The sequence below is a fragment of the Schistocerca serialis genome, chromosome 1 (assembly GCF_023864345.2).
Source record: "Schistocerca serialis cubense isolate TAMUIC-IGC-003099 chromosome 1, iqSchSeri2.2, whole genome shotgun sequence".
Classification (NCBI taxonomy): domain Eukaryota; kingdom Metazoa; phylum Arthropoda; class Insecta; order Orthoptera; family Acrididae; genus Schistocerca; species Schistocerca serialis.
The window spans coordinates 1,076,956,812-1,076,984,238 of NC_064638.1; the positions used below are offsets into that span (position 1 = coordinate 1,076,956,812).

The window sequence follows — 27,427 nt, forward strand, 5'->3', positions numbered from 1 at the left end:
CAAGTTCCAGAATATTGGTACTACGACATCTGAGACAGAGGATGTTTATGCAAGTCTGTCCCTGTGACATGTTTTCCCTGGTTACTAGTCACTCAGAGGTGTATGGTCAATGCTTCACCCAACTATAAGTTCGCTTCTCTCCACATGCTTCTTTATTTCAACAAACACCAGTGAGAGCTCTCTGACCCCAGAGCACATCGCACCACCGCCCTTCACTAACACTCGCATAGTAGCCTCCCACCGAGACGCCATGGCAAGTGATTCACATTCTACCACGACCACACCTGTTGTCCACTAAGTGGACTAGTGGAGCAGACTTTTCAGGCTATTTATAACATTGTGGAATTCTGGCATATTGGGACATCAGAATTTGAGATGAGTGATCTGGAATACAAGACAGCGATCGAACATGGCGACCGGGACATATTGGGACAGGTTATGTGCCGTCAGAATCCGAGTTCTGTAATACTGGTACTGGCTCTATGACGATAGAGTCACAGGATGTTTGTGCAGACCCAGGCCTGTTTGCTGGACTTGACACAATTTCCCAAGCCACTATTCACTCAGAGGTCACTGTGTACTGTTTCTCCTAACCTAAGGTTGAATCTATCTACTAGCACCTTTATTTAAACAAACACCAGGGAGAGAAAGGACCCTGTGCCACCATCCCAACTAACCCCCCTCCATCCCCCCGCCCCCTCTCCCCATTCAAGTTGAAATTTACTTAAATAATTCCATGTCAGAGAGAGCTCCCTATTCTGTGTTGTAAAGTTCATGATCAAAAAGTCCGCCATCGTCCTGCTTGTGGTACCTCCGTTATGAGCCAAGTTAGGATAGGAACAATTGCTTCTTTATTTAAACAGACACCACACCAGAGAAAGCCTCTTCCAGTAAGCTCACACCTGCAGGCCATCGGCAGTTAGACACAGGCTAGCAATGATACACTTGTGTGGTGCTTGCATGACCACAATAAAAATGGTTTCACTGTGTACTAGCCAGAAGGCTAAACCACCACTAATATAGGCCAACAAACACAATTTGTTAAATCTTTGAAATTTATGCCCAAAATTTTGCACCCTTTAAAATACCGAAACGCTTTGAGATAGTTTAGTTTGTCTACACAGTAGAGCCCACCACCGTATGCAGATGTTTTTGCTTCAAAATGTAGAGTTTGAAGTCAAAACAATTCTTTAAATTTAAGTTTTCCATTTGATCTGAGAGTCAGTGGCAATTATTGCAGATATATTGCTGACAACTAACTCAATTTTATCATATACAGAAAACACTAAATGTATACTCATAAAGGCCAGTGGCCTATGATTGCATTTATTTGCGATTTCTCCTAACTAATTGATTATTAAATACTATTTTCTACCTTTTCTTATTTGAGCTAAAAAAAATGCTTATCAAAGAAATAAATAGAGCAGTTTTGTACTTATGGAGAAAGAAAAATGATTCACTAACTAGGACATTTTACAGCACACCATGTATGCAATAATACACATGCACCAGGTCTATATTTATAATTATATGCGAAATGACCAGAAAGACATCAGGTCTGAGTGTTTTGCACTTCAATTAGTTCGAAAACACACTGGCTTCTTTCTAGAGCCACATTTTCACATGGGTGCGCTGACTACATACTATCCTGAGCCAGTGGTGGTTAAAATTATGACAGACTCCTTTGGTTGTGAAGTGACAACAAAGTTGTACCATCCAATAAGAAGAGTTTTAAAAGCTATTGCAACTGATACTTGTGTTAGCATTTACACAGTTCCTAATTTCAGAAGGAAATGGTGAAACCATCTTGGGTATTTTCTCTTTGATAAACCTGTGAGCAACTGATTTTTTTTCTTATTCTTAGAATGGATAGTGAAAATATTTCCTATATTAGTATTCCGTTACTTCCTCGCTCTCTGTATTCACGTATGGATTACATACGATTTTCAGTGTTATTAATTTCAAAGATGAAAGTTTTAGAAAAATGTTTAAATTGACCTTCGTAACTTGGCTATATTGTTTGCTACAAATACCCAATAAAATTAATTTAAAAAAAAACCGGCTAACTACGCCTTTTATGATTACTTTGTTATTTTCCTAGTAGATTAATGATCATAGCCCTCAGTTACTCTCGCCAAGTTTATTTCCGTTTTAATAGAATGATCGACGTTATGAAAATTATAAGACCTTTAAGGTTGGGAGAAACACTCCTGGATATATGTACATTAACCATACATTGGGATTTCAACTTTTTCCTTACAGTTTATTTTCCACAATGCCTAAATCAGACACTATTGGGTAGAATTGCGGTCTCGCACACGCAAATTGACGCCATACCGCATAGAAAACTGTGCTTGTTTGTATCTTGCTGTTTACGAAACGGACTCATAACTTACTGTAGGTGATAATAGCGCATACTCGTGAGATTGCATTGCAACGTTGTCGTCTTTCAATGTTCGCGGCACTACAAGTGTTGCATCGATAGTCGTCGCTGTGCGCTGCAATTTGTTTCTCAACGTTGGTAGTACTGTTCACGGTGACAGCCAGAAAATCACGAGACGCAGTTGTATTCGTCTATAAGAGGAGGAGAAGTGTTTGAGTAGTGTTGGTTGAGGATTTCAATATGAGGGTGGTGGTTTTGTGTTTACTAATTTGTGGTGAGTCGTTGTTATAGTGCTATTTTACAGCTATACTTTCCCGTCGTATCCTTTTCGAGACAGTTTTATTACGTCGTTGCTGTTACTTTGTTTCCGAAGCATTACTTGTTTCCCAAAAAGGCTTTCGCTTTTAATTTGAAGAGGAATTGGTAAGTAGTTCTTATTCTTATTCTTTTGGTTTGCAGTGTCCATGATATCGGCACATCCGCCGATATCAATATATCTGAACGATGAGGCAAGGTTGTGCAGCACGGGGCCTGTATACTGGTGCGAGAATATTAGGTTAGTAAATTAGGCTTAGCGCTATAGTTTTTGTTTGTTCCTCGTAATTGTTGATATTGACTTGCCACACTTTAATTATGAGCAGGAAAATGCCTGTGAATGATCCGTCATTTCCTTAAGGTAAATGCGTACTTCTACGTTTTATGTGCTTTATATAGAACTTTGAGTGTAACATTTCATATTTTATGAAGCCCATCCTTCAAATTTGTGTGAAAATGAATTTCGTGGTTGTTAAATGATACTGTGGTACTTGTATTATTGCGGTTCTTGAACACTATAGTGTGTCGTTTGTAATGCCGACGTTGAAGAAATTCAGTTTTATTTATTTATTTATCTCTTGTTCCGGTGATCCTATCGTGACACTATCACAGGATATGGAACGTGTCAATTTTACAAGCTTTTGGCCAGAATTTATGGTAATGCATAAAACTAAACAAAAACAGTAACTTAGGTCCCACTACAAAAAATTACGTTTTAGATATAAAGATTACTAAATAATAAGTGTTACAGAGAAATAAACATTGCAAAATATATGTTCACAATAAAAATATTCAGTATTACAAATACAAATTTGGGCATACATTTGCAATTTACAATACAGGAAATGTTAAACATTGTAGTTCAGGAACTCTTCTAATGTATGAATAGATCCTTGCAATAGGAACTGCCTTAAGATTTTTTTAAACAAGAGATCATCATCTACCAAACACTTATTGGTGCATGTTGTATAAGAATAGAAATGATGAAAATGAAAGACTAGTATCCTTTAGTAAGAAATTGTTTTTTTTTGTGTATAACAGTGCATAATACGGGGCATTCTTTCAAATAATTCCGTGAAAGATAAGGAAGTTGTGTGTGGTTAGTAAATTTTAACTTGAATGTAATGTTTTATTTGCTAGACGTATTCTCTCTCCGTGCAGAACTATGTGTCTTTCTTTTAGGACCAAAATAATGCAGGTTAGAAATGATTAAAGTTATGTTAAACAGAACTTCAAAAGAAATACCAACACTTTTTCTAAACTCTCCTGCTACAAAACCTAACCCAACTGCTCAATTATCGTCTCCCATCCTCTAACAATCTGATTACTAATGTAACGTTAAATACCCTGAAGAATTAGTCAAAGTAGCATTAAGCTACTTGTAAAGGCAGTAGAGGAAACTGCCCATGTCGTCTTCAAAGAAACCATCCTGGTATTCACCATAAACAAATAAGAAAACAATGGTAAAACTCAGTGGGGGGGTCTCAATTTCATTCTGAAATGGAAGTACTTTGTGTTGATTAAACAATACGTGCCTTGTCTATTTCCTATGAGGGCCTCAGGAGTAAATTCCAAGCTGGCAACAATGCCACATAGATAATATTGTGGGGAAGGCGAGCCAAAGGTTGCGTTTCATTGGCAGGACACTTAGAAGGTGCAACAAGTCCACTAAAGAGACAGCTCACTACACTCGTTCGTCCTCTGTTAAAATATTGCTGCACGGTGTGGGATCCTTACCAGGTGGGATTGACGGAGGACATCAAAAGGGTGCAAAAAAAAAGGGCAGCTCATTTTGTATTATCACGTAATAGGGGAGAGAGTGTGGCAGATATGATACGCGAGTTGGGATGGAAGTCATTAAAGCAAAGACGTTTTTCGTCGCGGCGAGATCTATTTACGAAATTTCAGTCACCAACTGTCTCTTCCGAATGCGAAAATATTTTGTTGAGCCCAACCTACATAGGTAGGAATGATCATCAAAATAAAATAGCCTAAGATAATTTTGAGCTTGAACAGAAAGGTTTAGGTGTTTGTTTTTCCTGCGCGCTGTTCGGGAGTGGAATGGTAGAGAGATGGTATGATCGTGGTTCGATGAACCCTCTGCCAAGCACTTAAATGTGAATTGCAGAGTAGGTAATCGTGTAGATGTAGAATGCCATTAGGTGTTGCAGGTAATCTGACACTCAATCTGCTATAGTAGCTTTTTCTATGCATCTCTCACTGTCCCACTAAATAAGTTGCAAGTGTTACATTGGAAGTGGTGACAGTTCATTACATGTAAGCATTTATGTTCTTTTGCTGCATTTTGTGATAATTTCGTCATTTGGTTACGTGTACGCCTGTATAGCTAGAGTTGGTGTTTTGTTAATTTTTTTCTTTTCCTACCTCTGATTTCTCCCTCTCCAATTTTCTCATTGTCTCGAGTGATTTCTCAAATTATTTTTTTATTTCTGTCTTCATGATGTTTGTTACTTTCTTTACTTGGTAAAGTGTAACAAAAATGAATTGTTGGTATCTGTATTTCTGATTAGCAACAAAATATACCAAATACTGTGTTCTTGTGTATATCTGCTCCTCTCATTTTGATTATCCCAGTGCAGCTGATGTGTGTGTATCGTGCTGCGCCTTCAGGTATTCCATAACAAAATTGATCCAGATTTTTATTATTATTTTTTTTATTAGTAGCTGTTTGTAACTTAAAAGTGATAGTAATAGCACAGTTCTGGCCTAAACTGTTATTACCTGTGTTAATTAAGTTGTCATAGTTATAAAGGAGTACTTCTCTTCAATGTGTATACTTACTAAGGATGTCAGGTGTGTCAACAAAGTCAACTGATTCATAAATGAAACAAGATTTTCAATAGTTGTTCCTGCCATCTATTATAAGTATTTGTTGAAAGTCTTATTGCTTCCATGTATTATTTTGTGTTACAATCAGCTTCAACCATTAAAAATTATCAGTGTCAGATCGTACATGTATTTGTGTATGTAGGGATGTGTTCTCAATTGTTGTGTGCTATGCATAAAATCATGATTTCGAATGCAATACAAACTGTGATTGACTAATACAGTACACCTGTATCAGCAGTTCTTCTCCATGGGAACAGGAGGGACAAAAATACATAAAAATATTATTACATAGGAAAAAAATATATTGTGGACCTGACCACTGAGAGCTTCATCATATTGTCTTCCTTTGTGTGAATGTGTTCAGCTGAAGCCAGATACATTTCAGCACTCTCTCTTAGATACATACAAGACATGTAGGCTTATTAACATGAACAGGATAAAGAGCTTTAAGTGCAGCCTAGAAGAGGTAGAATGGGATGAAGTATACACAGAAAATAATGCTGATGCCAAATTCAATTCGTTCCCCCATAAATTTGTCTCAATATTTGAGAGTTGCTTTCCTGAAACATTATTCAGGAAAAGCCGTTACAAAGTCAGTAATCCATGGTTTACTAAGGGAGTTAAGATATCGTGCAAGAGGAAGAGGGAAATATATGGACAGGCCAGAATAAGTCAGGATTCAACGTTACTTACTTACTACAAAAGATACTGTAATATTGTAAGGAAAGTCATTAAGAAATCGAGAAGCTTATGTGTTCTGACAGAAATTAGTAATGCGGATAATAAGATTAAAACTATATGGAATATTGTCAAATGGGAGAGGGGCAGCCTGACAGTGCACAGCATACCGTAGCAATAAAGCTAAATGATGATGATGTGAATGATTATTCACAAATTGTAAGTATTTTATAAATAGGGTTAAAGGGTTCAATTGAAGAAGCAAAAAAAAAAAAAATGTTAAAAATGTCATTCCTCAGGACTTTAGGCCTTTTGAAATAGCACCAACATCCTCCACTGAAATTAAGGGAATTATAAATATATTGTAAAACAAGAGCTCAAGTGATGTTGATGGAGTCTCTAACAGAATTTTTAAGCGTTGTTCTAATTTAATAAGTGGAGTCCTCAGCGATACATGTAATGCTTCGCTGGCACAGGGAATTTTTCCAGACAGATTGAAATACGCAATTGTCAAACCTCCTCATAAGAAAGGGGACAAGAGTGACTTAAATAATTATACACCAATCTCATTGCTGACTTCATTTTCTAAAATATTCGAAAAAGTTATGTATTCAAGAGTAGTCTCACATTTAAGTGAAAATAATTTACTCAGCATGTCACAGTTCAGATTCTGGAAGGGTTACTCCATTGAGAATGCTATCTACACATTTACCCATCAAATAGTAAGAGTCGTAAATAACAAATTATCGCTAGTTGGTATTTTTTGTGATCTCTCGAAGGCATTTGACTGTGTGGGTCATGTCACACTCTTAGAAAAACTCAGGTTTTGTGGAACTGAAGGCTGTACACACAGCTGATTTGAATCATACTTAATGAACAGAAAGCAAAAAGTTGTGCTGAGTAGCACAAATCATGTTGGGAGGTTGGTAAATTCTGGTGAATGGGGAGTCATCACAAAGGGAGTCCCACAGGGTTCAATTTTAGGTCCTGCTGTTCCTTATTCACGTGAATGACCTCCCACTTAACGTTCAGCAAGTAGAACTAGTACTTTTTGCAGATGACACAAGTGTTATAATAAAAATCCCATTCCAGAAAAAGCAGCCGAAGATACTGTTAAGGATGTCTTTCTAAGAATTATTAAGTGTTTCTCAGAAAATGAACTCTCCCTTAATTTTGAAAAAACTCACTGTATCCAGTTCTGTACACCGAATTGAGAAATACCAACAATTGATGTAGCATATGAACAGGGCTCAGTTAACAGGGTAGATTTCTCCAAATTTTTGGGTGTTCACATTGATAACTTGAACTGGAAGAAGCATATTACTGATCTTCTCAAACAACAAAGTTCAGCTTCTTTCGCTCTTTGTATAATCGCTAGTCTTGGCAATAAACAGATGAGACTCCTGACATACTTCGCATATTTCCACTCAATAATGTCTTAAGGAATAGTTTTCTGGGTAACTCACCACTTTAGACATAAAGTATTGAGTGCACAAAAGAGAGCAGTGAGAATAATTAGTGGTGTTCACCCAAGGATGTCATGTAGGTACCTTTTCAAGGAGTTAGGTATTTTCACTGCGCCATCAGAGTACATATTTTCACTAATAAAATTTGTTGCAAATAATCCGTCTCAGTTTGCGAAGAACAGTGATGATCATGCGTACAACACTAGAGGGAAAAATTACCTTTCCTGTCCATTATTGAAGCTGTCACTTACTCAAAAAGGAGTGCATTATTCAGCAACAAAAATCTTTGCTCATTTGCCCAACAACATAAAGTGTCTGGCAGGTAGCAGATCAAGTTCTAAGTCTAGTGTAAAATCACATCCTTTGAACAATTCCTTTTACTCCATGGACGAGTTTCTGTTTCTGAAATGGTAAAAAAAAAATTGTACCTCTAAAAGTAGTTGCATGTTTAGAACTAAAAATTTCAGTAATATTAATATTAACACTAGTCGTGTGTATATCTTGTAATCTGACTTCTTCCACATCATATCGATAAAATAATTGGGAAAATGATCTACAGAACATGACATAACTATACTTCATATTCATATTGGTAGTAATCACCACCACACAGAGTGTTCCAGAACAGTCTTTCGACCAAAAAATGTTAATTTCAAATAATTATTTCTTGGATTATTTGGTGTAAAACATTGTGCTGTATGGTGGTTGCTCTCTTTGTGCTTCTTTAGGATCATAAAATTTAGCTTTGGAGAATGGATTGTTCTTGAGATGGTTGGAGGCTGTTAATTCCTCAAAATTTTTCCCTAATATCTACGCAATCTTCAGATCTGAAAATGCCCCCACCTCTAATGCAGTTCGACAGTCGTTAGAAACAGCAGGTTTTAATGTGCAAGATATCTTACTTTTGTTTTGGTATTTTTTCACATACATTCGTATTTATCCAAGATATGTTAATGCAAAATTTTCAGTAAGCAGATGTGGTTCTTTCTTTTCAGTATTTTGATGTTTCAGAACTGTAAATTATATTTGATGGCAAGAGACCTCAAATTATAACATGCCAAGCAAAAGTTGCAATTTTTAAATGCAAAGAAAAATCGTGTCAGTAGACATTTGTCTTACAAATTGAGTAGGTCATTGTGAGTGAACATATGAATTCAGCAAAGTCCATTGTAAGCAAAAGTTTATACTACAGTGCTATAGGAAATGCCATCTCCATTATGAAATGGCCACATCTGATACCCAGGCAACCTCAACAATGGGCTTTGCGTTCTCCAAAGCCTGTTAGTGCATTGCTTTAGAGGTTCCTTAGCCTCATTGTGCACTGCTTAGCCAACATTCCCAAATCTGGCTTAGGCTAGCACACTGGACTCGCATTTGGGAGGACAGCGGTTCTCTCTCCGTGTCTGGCCATCCTGATTTAAGTTTTCCGTCATTTCCGTAAATCTCTCCAGGCAAATGCTAGGATGGTTCCTTCGAAAGTCACAGCCAACTTCCTTCCCTGTCCTTTCTTAATCCAATGAGACCGATGACCTTGCTGTCTGGTCTTTTCCCCCAAAACAACCCAACCCCAAATCTGGGTTACCTAATGAATTCCATCTTCGGTTTCTGTTAACACAATTATCCATTTACCAATTTGTAACAATATAAATTTTGAATCAGTTTTTTAAATGAAAACATAAAGGATGGAGTTGACACCAAAAAGAACATGTTTCAGGAACTCTCAGCCTTTCAGTAATATACTGATCAGCAGCCTTTCAATAATATGCTGATCAGGGACTTCGCATGTATCCATCCTGAGTTGTAATTAACGTAAAATTTCAAAACTCTTATCAACCCACTTAATTTTGTCATAGATGCAGACAACATACTGCAAAGTTAAAACTTCAAATTGTTGCTGATTCTCAAAACCCACTGAAATTTTGGCAATAAATGGCTGAAAGCCTCCAGAAGCTCATTTCACTTGAATCTTTCACAACTGATAGAGAAGCTGGAGATTTCATTCTTAGGCAATCCTAGATTATTCTCATTGCCATAAAAAGTAATTTTATGTTAAGTTTTTTTTGTGTGTGTGGGGGGGGGGTGCAGAGTTTGTTAATTTGGTTTTATTTTGGCTGCTTCAAGCCCTTGCAGCGAGTTGTTAGGTAGTTCCTCCAACTCAGTCACAGGCAGATGATACATAGCTGGTATCAAAGAAGTTCTGTTCAGCCTTTATACCAAATTCTTGGCAACAGTTCGATTATTACACTAAAAAAGTTTCTGTAATTCAACCACCATGTGTTTCAGAAAGTTCACCAGTGCTGTCATAAAAACAGGAACAGCCACTCTTGTCATGCCATAGGTTGTCATGACGCGTTAGCTTTCGCACTTTTTGTTAATTTTCAGGTTAATAAATCAATATAGGCTGCACTATAGCTAGACTGTTTCCCCAATGAAAACTGGGCACAGAATCTTGGATAAGAAATGAATAACACTCTTCGAAATGTAACAGAGCTATTACTCCATCAGATCTTGGGTTTCCTTCACATTTACACGATATGATATATTAAACTCTCAGGTGGTGCATGATCTGTTAGCACCCAGTGTTTGCTCACATCACCACCACCACTGTCTTGTGCGGATTGGAAAGATATAACTCAGAAACACGTTTTTTCTTTGACAGCTGCTGCACTGATGAGCATATGGCCCTTTGATTCTGTGTGCTGCATACTGCCGGTGTTGATTAAAGATCTGTAGTTTGTCACAACAAGCTGACTGCAAGCCATACAGTTGCAGGTCATTTAGGCATTGGGCCTCAGGTTTTAGTGAAGCCAATCTCAGGGCAAAAGTTACTCCTAAAGCAATATTTCTCTCTTTCAAAATTGAGTAGCAGTTTAGCAGCAGTCACTTTTGCTTTTCACTATTCACCCAATCAATATGAACATGGACAAAGTCTGCTGAATTCATCATCCTCAGAAAAACTTTTCTTCCGTTGTGACTTGCTTGAAGCTCTGGCAAGAATAAGTTTAGTTCTCACACTATCAATTAACTGACCATAAGTCTCAGTGAATGACAAACTTCACACTTGATGAAGCCCATTGTTAAATTTGCTGACTTTCATTTTTAGGAGGAAAGCACCAAGAGAGCTCAAACTTATGCTAAGTGTTTTACACATCCCCACATCTGCATCTTCAGCTGAAGAAAGTGATTGTTGTCACCTTATTAGTCAGTTTAATATGACATTCTGTGGCCATTTTTGACCGTGCAAATTATATTTCCCAGCATTGCTCACTTTATTTACCAGTCCAGTCTCAGGTGCAGACTTTAGCAGATATTATAATCCTTATTAGAAAAATCATTATTGAATGAGGTATGTAAAAGATATATTTTGAGAGCAGTAAGACTTAATGATGGCAAATTGTCATTTCATCAGTGAATTCCAGGCCAGAGAATCATCATGAAAGTGTCTTTTGTTTGACAGAAAATTCTCATAAAGCTTTCAGCTCTGTACTTCGCTTAAATCATTAGGTGGCAGTTTGAATTTCCAAAGTTTCCAAAAGTAGCTCTTCAGCTACTGGTTCCCTTCATATTGAAAATGCAGAACAAATTCAAGCCTGGAACAAAAGAAATTTTTTTCTGAAATGATTTCATAAGTCAACTTCAGTTGATTGACAATCGCCTTTGAACTGAGAAGACATATTTTTAAAAATCTGTATTTGATGTAGAGCACGCTTCTAAATTTCCTATAAATATTTTCCTGTTGTCTACACATACTTCTACATTCTGATTATCTCTTTGAACGTTTCCCTGTCTTTCTCTCTGATAATAGTAGCTTGGAAACTAAACAACATACCAGAGAGTTGTTTCTCAGGACCAGATCAGTTACTGGCATGTAAGTGTAGATATATATATTCAATATTGTCATGGACATTTTCTTAATAAAGAAAAAAATTTTATTTCAGAAATGCTAAAGCTTGTCATGCTATAAAGCACTGCATACAAACTGTTTGGCGATACAAGGTTCTTCCGGAAGATAATGACGATGTCTGCAAAATTTGCAAAGACATGGTGGGAGAAGCTAGAGCCCAGCTGCAGAGTAATGAGACTCAGGTAAGAGTAATCTAGAAAATTTGAAATAAATTCAAGAAAATTAGTAAAAATTGTACCAAGTGTGGCTGGCAAATGCGCACAAATGTACAATATTTTCTAATTTGTGTTCACAACAAAAAGCAGCAGATACTAACAGATTTCAGATGAAGAAGGAAAATAAAAAACACTTGCCACTGTGAGAACTGAACCTCTATAGCTTGCTTATAAATCGTTTAAAACTGGACTGCAGTTTTCTTCCAAGTCAGTTTCATTGGTATATGTTTTGTCATTCACACACAGTTGTTCGCATTCCTTTTTAATGTATTCCTACTTATCAGAGCATTCTTATCAATCCTTTGAGCATCCACACATTTTGAAAGTTTTGTGATAACTTGTAAACTAGGTTTACTTTTTGTCATTACATAATTATAATGTGTCATTGGAACAGCACATTTTCGTCATTCGCTTATTCATTCATTTATCTTCTTGTATAGATTATGTTGTATAGGAGAACGTTTGGTGACAAGGAGTGAGTTACAATAGACATCATGAAAGTGAGGTAGTTGTTGGAAACTAAATTAATAGTCTTTTCTCATTACTAAACTGTTACAAGCTATTGTACTTGTCATCTCAAATGTAACAGAGTAAAATTATTAGAGAAGCCACTATTTTAAGAAAAGAAATCCTCCAATTCCTAACTCGCATTAAAAACTGCTGCAGTTTATCTGCTGTTCCTAGCTTTGTAAAGCATAGTAAATGTTCCATGCCAGCAGTGTGGTGAAGGCAGATAGTCACTAGATGGAGTAATTTAGTTTTCGCATCTCTCAATGGAAGAAATGTAACAAAGCGTTCAGACGTACAAGAAATAAGCATGTACCATGAGGGTTTTTTTGGGGGGGGGGGGGGGGGGGAGAGACTTCCTTTTTTCCTAACACGCCTTGTGCCGATGAGAGCTCAATGTGTGGTTGGCTATCCCAAATCTCAATCCTCTAGAAGGCAAATGTCAGTCACTATACTGTACCGTGCTCAAGAATGCTTTCTCTGAATCCTTTGTTTGTTTTTTGTGCTTTTCAATGCACTTTGAAAGCTTTTTTCCTTGATTTTTTTTTTTTTTTTTCACACAAAACACAATGTGACAGTAGATCCTTTTCTGTAGTAAGTCTGACCTACCTGGAAACACACACACACACTTACGTCTGTAGTTCACTTCCTGTTCATCGATTCTCAAATAATAATAACGACAACATAACCTAAAACTGCTTCTGTCAACTGCCATTGGTACTACACACTAATAAAGTTCATAGCTGAAAACTACCATGGTGGGAAAAACAAAACTGTAAGAATTGCTGGTTACAGCTGACTTATGGCCACCCTGTATTTAGTTGTCTGTTTCCCTAATCAGGAGGGGAGTTACTATTGGAAATTAATTCTCAATTAAGAGTGATAACTGAGACCACTGGATCAACAGCAAAAGAAATAAACAAAAGTGTAAAATTGTGCTAGTGTTCTTCGTAAACTAAGTTTCCAATAAACTATTTAAAGTGAACTAAACTGATTGTTTACAAATAATCCACATGACCAATTTTCACACGACAGTGAGTGTAGTCTTTTAGCACAAAAACCATTCAAAAATTGAAGATGGCTTGACAATCAGCGGAGAGATAAATGTTCCCAATTACTGGGAAGAGACAAGAAAGCAAATAAATAGATTTGGGCACAGACAAAAGTGGAAGATCTAACTACAATAGAGATGGGGGGGTTGAGATGAGATGGGCTGGTCAGTAGCCAAGGAGGTGGTAGTAGACGGCCAAAGGAAGTTCTTTCTTGGATTCCGGTAAATAACAGGAGACAGAATGCAAACTCATGGAGGGCAGTTGGATGATATGCAGTAGTGACAGGGATTTGTATCACTGAAGACAGCAGTGACGGAAATACGAGAGTGAGTCAAATGAAAATCTTAAATTTGCAACAAATCGAAATTTCACGCCATTATTCTGTAAGTTGGTAAGCGTGCTACAAACAGCGTGCAGAATGGCTTGTAGGTAGTAGCATGGTGCAAATGCACACATACCATCGCAGTATCAGTATAAAGATGCCCACCCCACTTGCAACTTGCACCAGGGAAGAACAGTCTTCCGTTATTCAGTTTTTGCATAGTGAAGGTGTGAAACCTATTGAAATTCATCGACGAATGAAGGATCAGTACGGTGACTCATATTTGTCACAGCAGCTAGTCTACGAATGGAGTAGGAAGTTTGCAAATGGTGTGACTTCAGTAGAAGATGCTCCTCGTCCAGGTCATGCACAAAGAGTTGTGACTCCACAGAACATGTTAGCAGTAGAAGCCATAGTGAAGGAGACCGTGAGTGACACTGAATGACATTGCAGCATGTTTCCAGATTAGTCATGGGTCAGCACACCACATTGTGCATGATGTGCTCCAGTTTCACAAAGTGTCTGCAAGATGGGTGCCGCGGCAGCTGACTCCTGAAATGAGAGAACAATGTGTTGATGCTTGTGAAGAACTTCTTCGGCGCTTTGAACGAGAAGGTGATGGCCTCCTTGCAAGAATCGTTACTGGGGACAAAACCTGGGTTAACTTCCACCAACCGGAAACGAGGAGAGCGAACAAGGAAGGGCGTCATTCCTCATCACCAAAACCAAAGAAGTTTCGAACAGAACCATCAGCAGGGAAGGTTATACTGACTCTTTTTGGGACAAAAAGGCGTCATTTTGGAGCATTACATGCCTAGAGGGACCACTGTTGCCAGTGCGTCATGCACAGATCTCATAAAAAATTATCTGCGGCCTGCAGTCAAATCAAAACGTGGATTGCTGTCAGCAGGTGTTCTTTTGCAACATGACAATGCAAGGCCCGACACTGCCTGTACAACAGTTACAATCGCAGACCTAATTTTGAGTGTCTTACTCTGGTGAGACCTTGCCCCAAGTGATTTCCATATGTTGGGACCACTGAAAGACGCATTGGGAGGAAAGAAGTTCCGTTCTGATGAAGAGGTATGCCACGCAGTGCACGAGTGGTTGTACGGACACCCCAATATTTTTTTCTAAAGGAATTTATGCACTTTGTAAGCGCTAGAGGACTTGCATTGAGTGTGGGGGAGATTATGTTGAAAAGTGATACAGCTTTGTACCACTTCTGCACAATGAATAATATTTTAAAAAATATTTAAGGTTTTAATTTGACTCACCTCTTGTATTTAAGAGGAGGCTTTTATGTAGGAGTGGATGTTAAATGGTTGGTGATGATTTATGACAACTTAGACTCGACTGTAATTGTGGTAGTAGTAATGCCTTTCAAAAACATAATTTGTAGCGGTCTCTATATCATCATTGAATCTATTTTGTTTTTACCCCCCAGAGGGTAATTACCCGCAGATTGGGGAGCACTGCTGTAAGAAAGTACCAGTAGCCATCAGGCAGGAAACTGAAAATCTCCAGATATTTCAAAATGAAGTTAGAGCATATTATTAAATTTAACACTTTCTGAAGTTCTGCTGTACAAGTTTTCTGTAATCTTGTTTATCAATGTTACTTAACGTAAAAATTTATAAGTGTTTTAATTAACAGATTTACTCTCTCCTTGGCTATAGATCCCAGCTACACACTATTTCTAAATATCCATTATAGATGCAACAAATCCTCTTACTCGCCACCCTCCCCCGCTCCCATACAAAACAAATGTATGGGCTAAGTATTGCCTCTATAGTTTATTATCCTGTTAGAACCCTGCTTTATGCCTGCATCCAGTTTCACATGTGCAGTGTTTACCACATCTATGGAAACTACAAAAATAACTTCCTAACCTTTGTTGTGTTGTAAAAGTGAATTCATGAAGAAAATTTCACTAAAACATCCTTGGCTCTTAAAGTGTGATGACTGAGATGAAAAGAGTTTAACACTGACTAGCCATTGTGTTGATTATGCTACTACCACACTTCCTCCTCCTGATTTACTATTAATTTTTTGTATTAAACAGGTACTATTGTGGTGCAACTCCCATTCTATCATCCTCCAAAAATTTCCACAAGAACTTCCTAACAAAACTGAAGGTAAAATCTTGTAGATTGTTACAGTACATCATATTGCTTGAGCACAATCGCCATTTCAACCCCCTCACTCAGCTGTGTTCAGTTATCTGGACACCACATGATCCTGAAGAAGATCCCAGGAGAGGAGTTAAAACATTGATCTTGAAGAATAAATATGATGCAGTCTAACATCCCAGAATGTTTCACCTTCACTGACAACAGCCACGAAAGCCTGCAGACATACATAAACCTGAGAAAAGTTTTCAGTTTTTTGTATCCTCCATCTATAGAATAAATCTCTTTAAGTTCATACCTGTTGAGCAGTTAACAGAACTGCATACAGTTTCCTAAATTCTGGGCTTCAGAAGTTTAGTTATGTAGAATACACACCAGTTGTGTTACCAATCAATTGCTAATGTTTTTTGTGAACTGCATGTTTCCTGTGGCCCCAATTTGTTACCACCAGAGAGCCAGTGTCACTCCGATATCCTATTAATACATTTTCTCTGGTAGAGAAAACCAACATACTTGCATAACAATTTCAAATTATTTTTTGAATGAAAGTTTTGTGCAACTTCAATGTTGTGGCTGCATCAAGTGCAGCAGAAGAAATATTACGTACAGCTTTGAGTTAGAGTTGTGAGAAAGAGTGATAACTTCTGGGCAATAAAGCATACTATTTGCCATGGCAAATCCTCATCTGAGCATTTATACATATCAAAGGTAACTTAATGATCTTATTTCATGTGTTGTAAGACTACTGAATGTGTTAAAACATGTCAAATTTTGATGCGAAGTCTTTTTCCTTTGCAGTAGGAATAACTAGTCCTCTGTATGCTTGTGAGGATCTATGCTATTATTATTTTCACACAACTGTAATAAATATGTCCCACACACAGCGTGTGCAAACAACTTGAAATGAGATAATCTGAGCACATATTTCAATACAGCAGGCAGAGATACACATGCAAAATGCCTTGAACCACAAACTTCTTCTCTTTACTGCATTGTCCAAACATTTGTGTTTTGGTGTAATCTCTGTGTGTTTGAGCTGCATACTGAAAGTATCCGATGTAAATGTGTTAAATAAAATGAAGACACGAATGCTTAGTTTCCTAATAACTTTTTTTTTTTTTTTCCCCCACAGGAAGAGCTGAAAGAAGTTTTTGATGGGACATGTGCTTTAATTCCATTGAAACCGGTTGCTAAAGAATGCATGAAACTTGCAGATGAGTTTGTTCCGGAGTTGGTGGAAACCCTGGCTTCAGAGATGAATCCTCAAGTTGTGTGTGCCGTAGCTGGCCTTTGCAACAATGCTCATATTGATGAGCTCTTGGCTAAGCAACATGGAGTAAGTTCTAGAAAAAAGCCTCAATTTTTAATGTGTAGCAACACTGTGTGCATTCTTGTTTAGTGACTCATCAAACAATTGGGAAGCCTTTGCTGTGGTTTGTAATTTGTAATGCTTTCATGTTCACTGGTTTTTATGTAATATATAAAATACTGTGTGGAGGGAGATTATTACTTTCCCTGGACGTTTTAAGTTACTTTGGGGTGACTGCACCTATTATTAATTTAAAGAAATGTGTACCATTTGTTTGTGATCATGGCAGGAAAGCAATTCTAACAAGAATCTGGGCTCTTGTTGATATGATGGTAAAACCTTATCTTAGTTTCTTCTTTCTGTGTAGGGACTGTAATATAGGAGATGGAAGCATTGTTAATAGCTGGCAGTCTTCAGCTCGTACATTGTACTAAGTCCTGTTGATCAAATGTAATTCCAAATGCCAAAGTTTCATAATACCTCAAAAAACCAACAGGACTGAGGAAGTCCAAGAGCCAGCAATTGTTTTAAACCATCTGATATATGTTCTTATATCTACTGTGTTGAATAAGATTTTGTGTTGTATAGACTGTGTGTCTCTTCATTTCCCAATATACGAGATGTGACAATAAAGTAATGAGACTGATGTGAAAAAAATGTTACTTACAGTTTTAGTAAAGTTTAGTGTTCTCCCCGTCAAAGTAGTTCCCTTCTGATTGCATACACTTTTCCAGCGCTTCTGCCATTGATAGTAACATTTCTGGAACTCATCGTCTGTAATATCCTCCACGACTCTCGTCACAGCTTTTTGGACATCTTGTGTAGTTTGAAAATGGTGTCCCTTGATTGCCGTTTTGACTCTTGGTAATATAAAAAAGATGCACGGAGCAATATCTGTTGAATAAGGTGGCTGTGGGAGTACTGAAATTTGATAGAGTGTTTAAAAATTGTTGTACTGACACAGCAGTATGGGATGATGCACTATCGTGATGGAGACCAATTTTGCCCAAATCTTTCTCATACCAAGATCTTCAGTTATTACTAGACGAACCGTTTCTCGATTGACGTTCAGTTCTTCTGCAATCATTTTCCCGGATAATCTTAGATCAGATCGTAAGAGTTAACACACCCTCGCCAAGTTGACATCCATCCGTGAGGTTGATGGTCGTCCACTGAGGTCTTCATCTTCAACATTTGTTCTGCTTTCACTAAACCTTTTTTGCCAACGAAAAACTTAATCTCTTAACATAACCTCCTCTCCAAAAACCTTCTGAAGCTTACCATAAGTTGTCATCAAATTTTCACCCAATTTAACGCAAAAAGAAATGGCATACCATTGCACAATATTATGCGGTTCCATTTCCGTGACGATAGACACAAACACATGTTAACTTATTACAGCACAACTTGCGACTGAGCAGTTCCGTTGGTATGCCGCTTGAACTAGAAGCAGCTCATAGACAAAGGTCGAAAATACTGTGCCTATGCAAGCCTGCAGGATTACCTTATCTTGCAAAAAAAATTGAGTCTCATTACGTTATTGTCGCACCTTGTATTTTGTTGCTTCTGTGATACATTCATCATGTGCAAAATTTTTACTGAAATTATGTAGAACCAACTAGTTCATAGGCAGTTAATACATGTTTTTATATGTGTTGCTACATAGCTCTCATTTACAGGTTATTGTGTAAGATAGTAGCCTAGTTCTGGTCATTGTCCATTATAGTTTGCACAGTACATTGACAGAACCATTAAAGACGTGAGTGTAAGAATTCGAAGGGGAGATCTTTGTTATTCGGAAGGTTGAGAAGAAGGGGCAGGTCATTAAGACAGGGCTGCACCCCATGTGAAGAATAGGGGAAATACTCTCTCTCCTGTTGACATCGCATAGGTGGGTCCCTCTCATCCTGGAGTCTCAATGACTAGCTCCTACTCTCCAACCTTCAGAAACATGTCCCTCTTCGTTTCTTGATCATTGAATTAAAAGGTCCAAAAGATGAGAATAGATTTCACTGTACTTCTTAATTTGTATCAACAGTACTGGAATTCTGCCAGCCATACTGTCTCCTTATAACTAGAAATCAAACTCAGTCTCTCTCTCTCTCTCTCTCTCTCTCTCTCTCTTTCTGTGTGTGTGTGTGTGTGTGTGTGTGTAACATTTCCTGTATTTACAATTCTGTGTTTTATTGTGTTGGAGAATTTCCACCCTGTAATGTAATGTGATGTGTGTTTTCAGAGCAAGCCACAAAGTGAGGTAAAAACTTGTGAAAACTGTTACACAGTAACAGAATTGTTGAGGAAAAAATTTCATGAAACTCCAAGAGATGATATGATGAATAACCTTCTGGAGGTAAGTGCGATTTCTCTATGGCCATAGCATTATGAATGTAAAAGTATGTGTGTTTGCATCTCTTAATTTCATATTTTCAGGAGAAGGGGAGGGGAAAGTAGTGTAACTTCCGCTTTTTGTGCTGGCACAGAAATTTTTGGAACAGGGATGTCTAGATTATAAATTACTTCCTCAGAGGGCCCAAAAGAATTTTTATTCTGGCCTTATCACAGTTAACTCATCAATTACCATCAGTACCACTTCCCTGTCCAGTTACCACAAATTAGTAGGCACCATTTGCATTTGTAACTTACTTCAGTCTGATCCAATTCTTTTTTTATATGTAAGAGGTTGAGTCAAATGATTACCTTAAATTTGTAACAACAAATCGAAATTTCACACCGTTATCCTTTAAGTTGGTAAGCGTGCTACAAACAGCGTGCGGAATGGCCTGTGGGTGGCAGCAGAGTGCAGATGCACACACATCGTCGCAGTATCAGTATAAAGAGGGCCGCCCCACTTGCAACTTGCACCAGGGAAGAACAGCGTTCTGTTATTCGGGTTTTGCATACTGAAGGTGTGAAACCTATTGAAATTCATTGACGAATGAAGGTTCAGTATGGTGATGCATGTTTGTCACAGCAGCAAGTCTACGAATGGAGTAGGAAGTTCGCAAATGGTGTGACGTCAGTGGAAGATGTTCTTCGTCCAGGTCATGCACAAAGAGTTGTGACTCCACAGAACATTGGAGCAGTTGAAGCCATAGTGAAGGAAACCGCAAGTGGCACTGAATGACATTGCAGCACGTTTCCAGATCAGTCATGGGTCAGCACACCACCTTGTGCATGATGTGCTCCACTTTCACAAAGTGTCTGCAAGGTGGGTGCCAAGGCAGCTGACTCCTGAAATGAGAGAACAATGTGTTGATGCTTGTGAAGAACTACTTCGGTGCTTTCAATGAGAAGGTGAGGACTTCCTTGCAAGAATCGTTATTGGGGATGAAACCAGGGTTCACTTCCTCATCCACCATATTCACCAGACCTTGCCCCAAGTGATTTCCATATGTTGGGACCACTCAAAGACGCAATGGGAGGAAAGAAGTTCTGTTCTGATGAAGAGGTACGCCACACGATGCATGAGTTGTTGTGCGGACTACCAAAAGAATTTTTTTCTAAAGGAATTTATGCACTTTGTAAGTGCTGGAGGACTTGCATTGAGTGTGGGGGAGATTATGTTGAAAAGTGATACAGCTTTGTACCACTCTTGCACAATGAATAATATTTTAAAAAATATTTAAGGTTTTCATTTGACTCACCCTCGTACATTGAGGTGGCTATCTTGTTTAAATCCAACTCCCATGTATAAAATAATTTCAAACATCTGGTTACTTTAAGTGTTTGACATTTAGGTGAGAAAAAGTTTAGAACAAGTTTGAAATTATGTTTAAAGTTTTCTCATTCTCAAATACTGGATGGATATATTCAGAGTATTTGGCGTGCCACGAGTTACATTGCCACAAGACTTTTACATACTTTTATAGCTGTCAGACTGTGTTAAAACTTTAATATAAGATTCTCATAATGAATGATTTTGATAGCATGTTAAATTTTTAAATTCGATCATCAATTATATGAAATATTGAAAATCACATTTTTGTATATCTTGGTATTTGTTAGGTTGGCAGACTGCAGTTGGGACTTTGTACCATAAGCTATGAACGGGGTTAGCCATTTAGTAATATAGACAGAGGTTAGGATTTTGTAATTGACATCTAGTAAAAACTGAAAGAAATTGTAGTTGAACAGCTGTTGTGAAAGCTGAAACAATGGCATAACTGTACTTTTTATCCTCTGCAGAAGGCTAATGTGTGTTGACTGAATGTTATAATTCCTGCAAGGAACATTATTGTATGATGGCTGCAAGATATGAATGCTGTGTTGTCTCTTCGTATGTAGCTTTATACACGGTATTAATGCCAATCATGTTTTCATTGTAGTTGTGCCTCCCTCCCTCCCTCCTCCCTCCCTCCCTCCCTCCCTCCCTCCTCCTCCCTCCCTCCTCCTCCCCTTTTCACAAGCCATCAGCAGTATGAACATGGATAAAAATGGCAGCAAAGAAATGTTATGCACGTGCAAAAGCTAGTCATTGTCTCCAGAACTGAAGTAAATTTTACACTGTTTTACTACCCAACAATAAGATTCTAGAAACTAAGTGCTTAAACATAGATTCAGACAGGCAACAATTTTCAATATTCATGTACTTATAGTTACTATGATAGGGAAATGTACAGCGTAGCAGGCTAGCTTCCGACATGTGCAAGTGAAACAGACTTGCATTGAATCTGCACAGTGAACTAACAAATGTGGGCTAGTACGCCAACTGGTCAGAGTGTGGTTTCTATGTGGTTTCCCCCACTTTCTCAGGAAAATTCTGTACTAGTCAACAAATTCCACCTCTCCCCCTGCGGGTTCGGGGTAAGAATAGGCCCAAGGTATTCCTGCCTGTCATAAGAGGCGACTAAAAGGAGTTTCAACCATTTCGGCCTTCCATGTAATGGTCCCCCTTGGGGTTTGACCTCCATTTTTCAAAATTCTACAGAAGGACACCTTACGTGGTGTATCACTGGTCCTCCGAGCACTAAGACCTTGGCACTCAGCATTGTAACGGCGTTGTAACCATACCCACTATTCATCAAATTGGGCCTAAACGCCTGATGAGTTGTAAAAGTTATGCCCATAGTGCGTTCCCATCTGCACCTACGATCATGATGGACTTTCCTTGGCACCCGAAATCCAGCACGGTAGCCAGCCCGTTGTGGTGGGGTCGTCTCATGTACCCTCTAGGTTGTAGCCCCCTGACAACACAGGAATCGTACTGCCGATACCTGAGCTGCACCCTCCCCACGTTGGCCAAGGAGTAGATGCCCGTCTCCTTGGGGCATCAGGACTCCCGGCAACGGTCATCCTGCCAGGTGGCCCTTGCTGAGGCTGGGTGGCGCCCGTGGGGAGAGCCCCTGGTCGGAGTGGGTGGTATCGGGGCGGACGTTTCGCAGATGAAACGTCAACATGTATCAGGTCGCTCTGCGGCCGAGTCTTTCAAAAAGAAAAGTACTGTCTCTGGTTCTGGTTCTCCTGCCCTTTTCCCCTTGGCCACTCCCTGGGAGGAAGGACAGGCCCGCCGGCTTGGGGCAAAGTACTTCCCCCGCTATTTGGTCTGTTCTCGGACCGATGGGGGGACGTTCGCCACCTCCAAGCCCATGTTCCTTGTTCAGCACATCGAGGACATCTTCAGGGAAATCGAGGCTCACAGCAAAATGCGTTCGGGGTCCGTTCTTATAAAGACCACCTCCACCACACAGTCGGCGGCGCTCCAGGCGTGCGACCGACTAGGGGACATCCCAGTGTCCATTGTCCCGCATCTGGCACTGAATAGGACGCAGGGGGTTATTTTTCATCGGGACCTCCTGCTGCAATCTGATGAGGAGCTCAGGGCCAACCTGGAGCGCCGAGGCGTGCATTTCGTCCGGCGAGTCCAGCGCGGCCCCAAAGACCATCGCATCGACACCGGGGCCTTTATCCTCGCCTTCGAGGGGGACGTTCTCCCAGAGAAGGTAAAGGCGATGTGCTACCGGTGCGACGTGCGACCTTACGTCCCGCCTCCTATGCGCTGTTTTCGGTGTTTGCGCTTTGGGCACATGTCGTCACGGTGTGAGGCTGAGCCCCTTTGTGGCGATTGTGGACGTCCTCTTCGTGAGGAACATAAATGCACCCCACCACCTCGGTGCGTTAATTGTCCTGGCATCCACTCGCCTAGATCCTTAGACTGCCCCGCATATCAGAAGGAGAAGATGATTCAAGAACTCAAAACTTTGGATCGTCTCTCTTATTCTGAGGCCAGGAAGAAGTATGACCGTCTCCATCCCGTGATGTTGACCACTTCGTTTGCCTCAGTCGTGTCCACTCCTTCCACGGTATCCTCACCCCTATCCTGTCCCCCCTCCACCTCCTCCCCCCCATCCGGGGTCTATGCCTCCGCCTCCCAAATCCCTCCCTTCCAAATCCTCCTCCACGCCCCCTCTGCCCCAGGGGCCACCCTTCCTCCGCCCTCGCCGCCTGAGAAGCGATCCTCTTCTCAGGCGTCCATCGGGGAAACGTTCTAGACCCCAGCTTCCGAGGTCCGGCGTTCCAAAACGGACCCCGCGCGTGAGGACCTTCTTCGGGTCCAGCCCACCATCCCTGTGCCTCCTCGGACTTCCAAAAAGGCCTCTAAGAAGAAGTCTCTATCCCCCTCTCCACCCCGGCGCGTTTCGTCTGACGCTCCATCCTTGAGTCGCTGCTCCCGGTCGTCCTCAGTTTCGCCGGGACGCTCTGCTGCCAGGCACTCAGCTGGCCTCTCGTCGGCAAATGATGCTGCACCTCCTACACAACCCGGGACAGCGGCTGCAGCTGGCGACGACTCGATGGAACAGGATCCGCCTCCCGCCGGTTGTAGCGTTGTTCCCTCGAAACCTGGCCCTCCGCGGCCGTCGAGGTGACCAGCTCTTCCCCCATCTCATTCCCCCTCTTTTTTGACTAGCGATGGCCTTGTTACATTGGAACATAAGAGGTATTCGATCTAATCGGGAGGAATTACAACTGCTCCTCTGCCTGCACTGTCCGCTCGTCCTTGGTCTCCAGGAAACCAAGTTGCGCCCGACTGGCCGTATTGCCTTTGCCCACTATACCTCGGAGTGGTATGACCTCACCCCTGTGGACGGTATCCCAGCTCATGGTGGGGTCATGTTGCTCGTTCGGGACGATGTCTATTACCGTCCCATCCTATTGACCACCCCACTCCAAGCAATAGCTGTCCGTATTACTCTTTCTGCTTTTACTTTTTCAGTGTGTACCATCTACACTCCATCGTCATCTGCAGTTAGTCAGGCTGACATGATGCACCTGATTGTTCAGCTTCCTCCGCCGTTTTTATTGTTTGGCGACTTCAATGCCCATCATCCCCTTTGGGGCTCTCCTGCATCCTGTCAAAGAGGCTCGCTCTTGGCGGATGTCTTCAACCATCTCAATCTTGTCTGCCTCAATACTGGCATCCCGACTTTCCTCTCGGACTCTACTCATACCTACTCCCACTTGGACCTCTCGATCTGTTCTACCACTCTTGCCCTTCGGTTCGAGTGGTATGTCCTTTCTGACACGTATTCGAGCGACCACTTCCCCTGTGTCATTCGTCTCCTGCACCACACCCCATCCCCACGTCCTTCGAGCTGGAACATACCGAAAGCTGACTGGGGACTTTACTCCTCCCTGGCGACCTTTCCGGACCACGATTTTCTCAGTTGTGACAGTCAGATCGAATACCTCACGGCTGTTATCGTCAGTGCTGCCGAACGTTCCATTCCTCATACTACCTCTTCACGTCGCGTTTCCGTCCCCTGGTGGAATGAGGCTTGTAGAGACGCTATCCGTGCTCGACGACGTGCTTTACGCACCTTTCGCCGCCATCCTACGTTGGCGAATTGTATTGGATACAAACGACTCAGAGCGCAATGCCGTAGAGTCATGAAAGACAGCAAAAAAGCTTGTTGGGCCTCTTTCACCAGCTCCTTTAACAGTTTTACTCCCTCTTCTATCGTTTGGGGTGGCCTGCGCCGGCTGTCGGGCATTAAGGCCCACTCCTCAGTACCTGGCCTGACCTCAGGTAATGAGGTCCTTGTTGATCCTGTGGCTGTCTCCAACGCCTTTGGCCGGTTTTTCGCGGAGGTTTCAAGCTCCGCCCATTACCACCCTGCCTTCCTTCCCAGGAAAGAGGCAGAAGAGGCTCGGCGACCTTCCTTCCACTCGCTGAATCTGGAAACTTATAATGCCCCCTTTACTATGCGGGAACTCGAACGTGCACTTGTACTGTCCCGGTCCTCTGCTCCAGGGCCAGATGCCATTCACGTTCAGATGCTTGGCACCTTTCTCCAGCAGGCAAAAGCTTCCTTCTTCGTACCTACAATCGCGTCTGGACCGAAGGTCAAGTCCCCATGCGTTGGCGTGACACTGTCGTTGTTCCTATACCCAAACCCGGGAAGGATAGACACCTTCCTTCTAGTTACCGCCCCATTTCTCTTACAAGCTGTGTCTGTAAGGTGATGGAGCGCATGGTTAATACTCGGTTAGTCTGGATTCTTGAATCTCGACAGCTACTTACCAATGTCCAATGCGGCTTTCGTCGCCGCCGCTCTGCTGTTGACCACCTTGTGACCTTGTCGACATTCATCATGAACAACTTTTTGCGAAGGCGCCAAACGGTAGCCGTGTTCTTGATACCTGTTGGAGAGGAGGTATCCTCCGCACTATGCACAGGTGGGGCCTACGCGGTCGCCTGCCCCTTTTTATTGATTCCTTTTTAACAGATCGAAAGTTTAGGGTACGTGTGGGTTCTGTATTGTCCGACGTCTTCCTCCAGGAGAACGGAGTGCCTCAGGGCTCCGTCTTGAACGTAGCCCTTTTTGCCATCGCGATCAATCCAATTACGGATTGCATTCCACCTAATGTCTCAGGCTCTCTCTTTGTCGATGACTTCGCGATCTACTGCAGTGCCCAGAGAACATGCCTCCTGGAGCGCTGCCTTCAGTGTTGTCTAGTCAGCCTATACTCGTGAAGCATGGCAAATGGCTTCTGGTTCTCTGAAGAGAAGACGGTTTGTATCAACTTTCGGCGATATGAAGCGTTCCTTCCGCCATCCTTACAGCTCGGTCTCGTTGTTCTCCCATTCGTGGAAACAACTAAGTTTCTAGGGCTCACAATGGACAGGAAACTTTGTTGGTCTCCGCATGTCTCTTATTTGACGGCCCGTTGTACACGTTCCCTTAATGTCCTCAGAGCTCTTAGTGGTTCATCTTGGGGATCGGATCGCACTGTCCTGCTTCGCTTGTATCGGTCCATAGTCCGATCGAAGCTGGATTATGGGAGCTTGGTCTACTCGTCTGCTCGACCATCCCCCTTACGCCGTCTCAACTCCATCCACCATCGGGGGTTACGTCTTGCGACCGGAGCCTTCTACACTAGTCCTGTCGAGAGTCTTTATGCTGAAGCTGCCGAATTACCATTGACCTGCTGGCGCGACGTACTGCTGTGTCGGTATGCCTGCTGGCTGTTGTCAATGCCCGACCGCCCCTCTTATCAGTCCTTCTTTGCCGATTCTCTCGACCGTCAGTACGGGTTGTATGTCTCTGCCCTGCTGCCCCCTGGAGTCCGCTTCCGTCGCCTGCTTCGACAATTGGATTTTGCCCTCCCTACCACCTTCAGAGAGGGTGAGAGCCCGACATCACCTTGGCTCCATGCTCTGTTTCATATTTATCTCGACCTCAGCTCACTCTCGAAGGAGGGTACTCCGGCTGCAGTGTATTGCTCACGGTTTGTCGAACTTCGTGCTCAACTTGCCGGTCACACCTTTATTTACACCGATGGCTCCAAAACTGACGATGGTGTCGGCTGTGCCTTTGTCGTCGGGGCCGCCACCTTTAAATACCGGCTCCTCGGCCAATGTTCCAGCTTTACGGCCGAGCTTTTTGCTCTCCATCAGGCTGTTCAGTATGCCCGCCGCCACCACCATTCATCGTATGTACTCTGCTCCGATTCCCTCAGTGCTCTTCAGAGCCTTGGAGCTCCCTATCCGGTCCATCCCTTGGTGCAACGGATCCAGCAGTCCCTCCATTCTTTCGCTGATAATGGTTCTCCTGTCGGCTTTCTGTGGGTTACCGGACATGTAGGAGTGCCTGGGAATGAGGCTGCAGATGCTGCAGCCAAGGCTGCAGTCCTCCTGCCTCGGCCAGCTTCCCATTGTGTCCCGTCATCTGACGTTCGTGGGGTTGTTTGTAAGAGGCTTGTCGTTGTGGTGGGATGCTTGGTCATCCCTCAAAGGAAACAAGCTCCGGGCAGTAACACTGCTCCCAACTGCTTGGACAACCTCCTCCCGACCATC

General features: G+C 41.3%; 1 protein-coding gene across 1 annotated transcript in view; it reads left to right on the plus strand.

The window, feature by feature from the left end:
- Nucleotides 1-2,502: 2,502 nt before the first annotated feature.
- The window catches only part of LOC126415919 (prosaposin), a 69,257-nt gene continuing 44,332 nt past the window's right edge, over nucleotides 2,503-27,427 (plus strand). Inside the window, exons 1-5 of the mRNA XM_050083466.1 lie at nucleotides 2,503-2,657; nucleotides 2,843-2,939; nucleotides 11,631-11,778; nucleotides 16,957-17,160; nucleotides 19,370-19,483. Of these exons, the coding sequence (XP_049939423.1) occupies nucleotides 2,624-2,657; nucleotides 2,843-2,939; nucleotides 11,631-11,778; nucleotides 16,957-17,160; nucleotides 19,370-19,483 (597 nt within the window). The 5' untranslated portion in view covers nucleotides 2,503-2,623. The remainder of the gene's footprint in view (nucleotides 2,658-2,842; nucleotides 2,940-11,630; nucleotides 11,779-16,956; nucleotides 17,161-19,369; nucleotides 19,484-27,427) is intronic.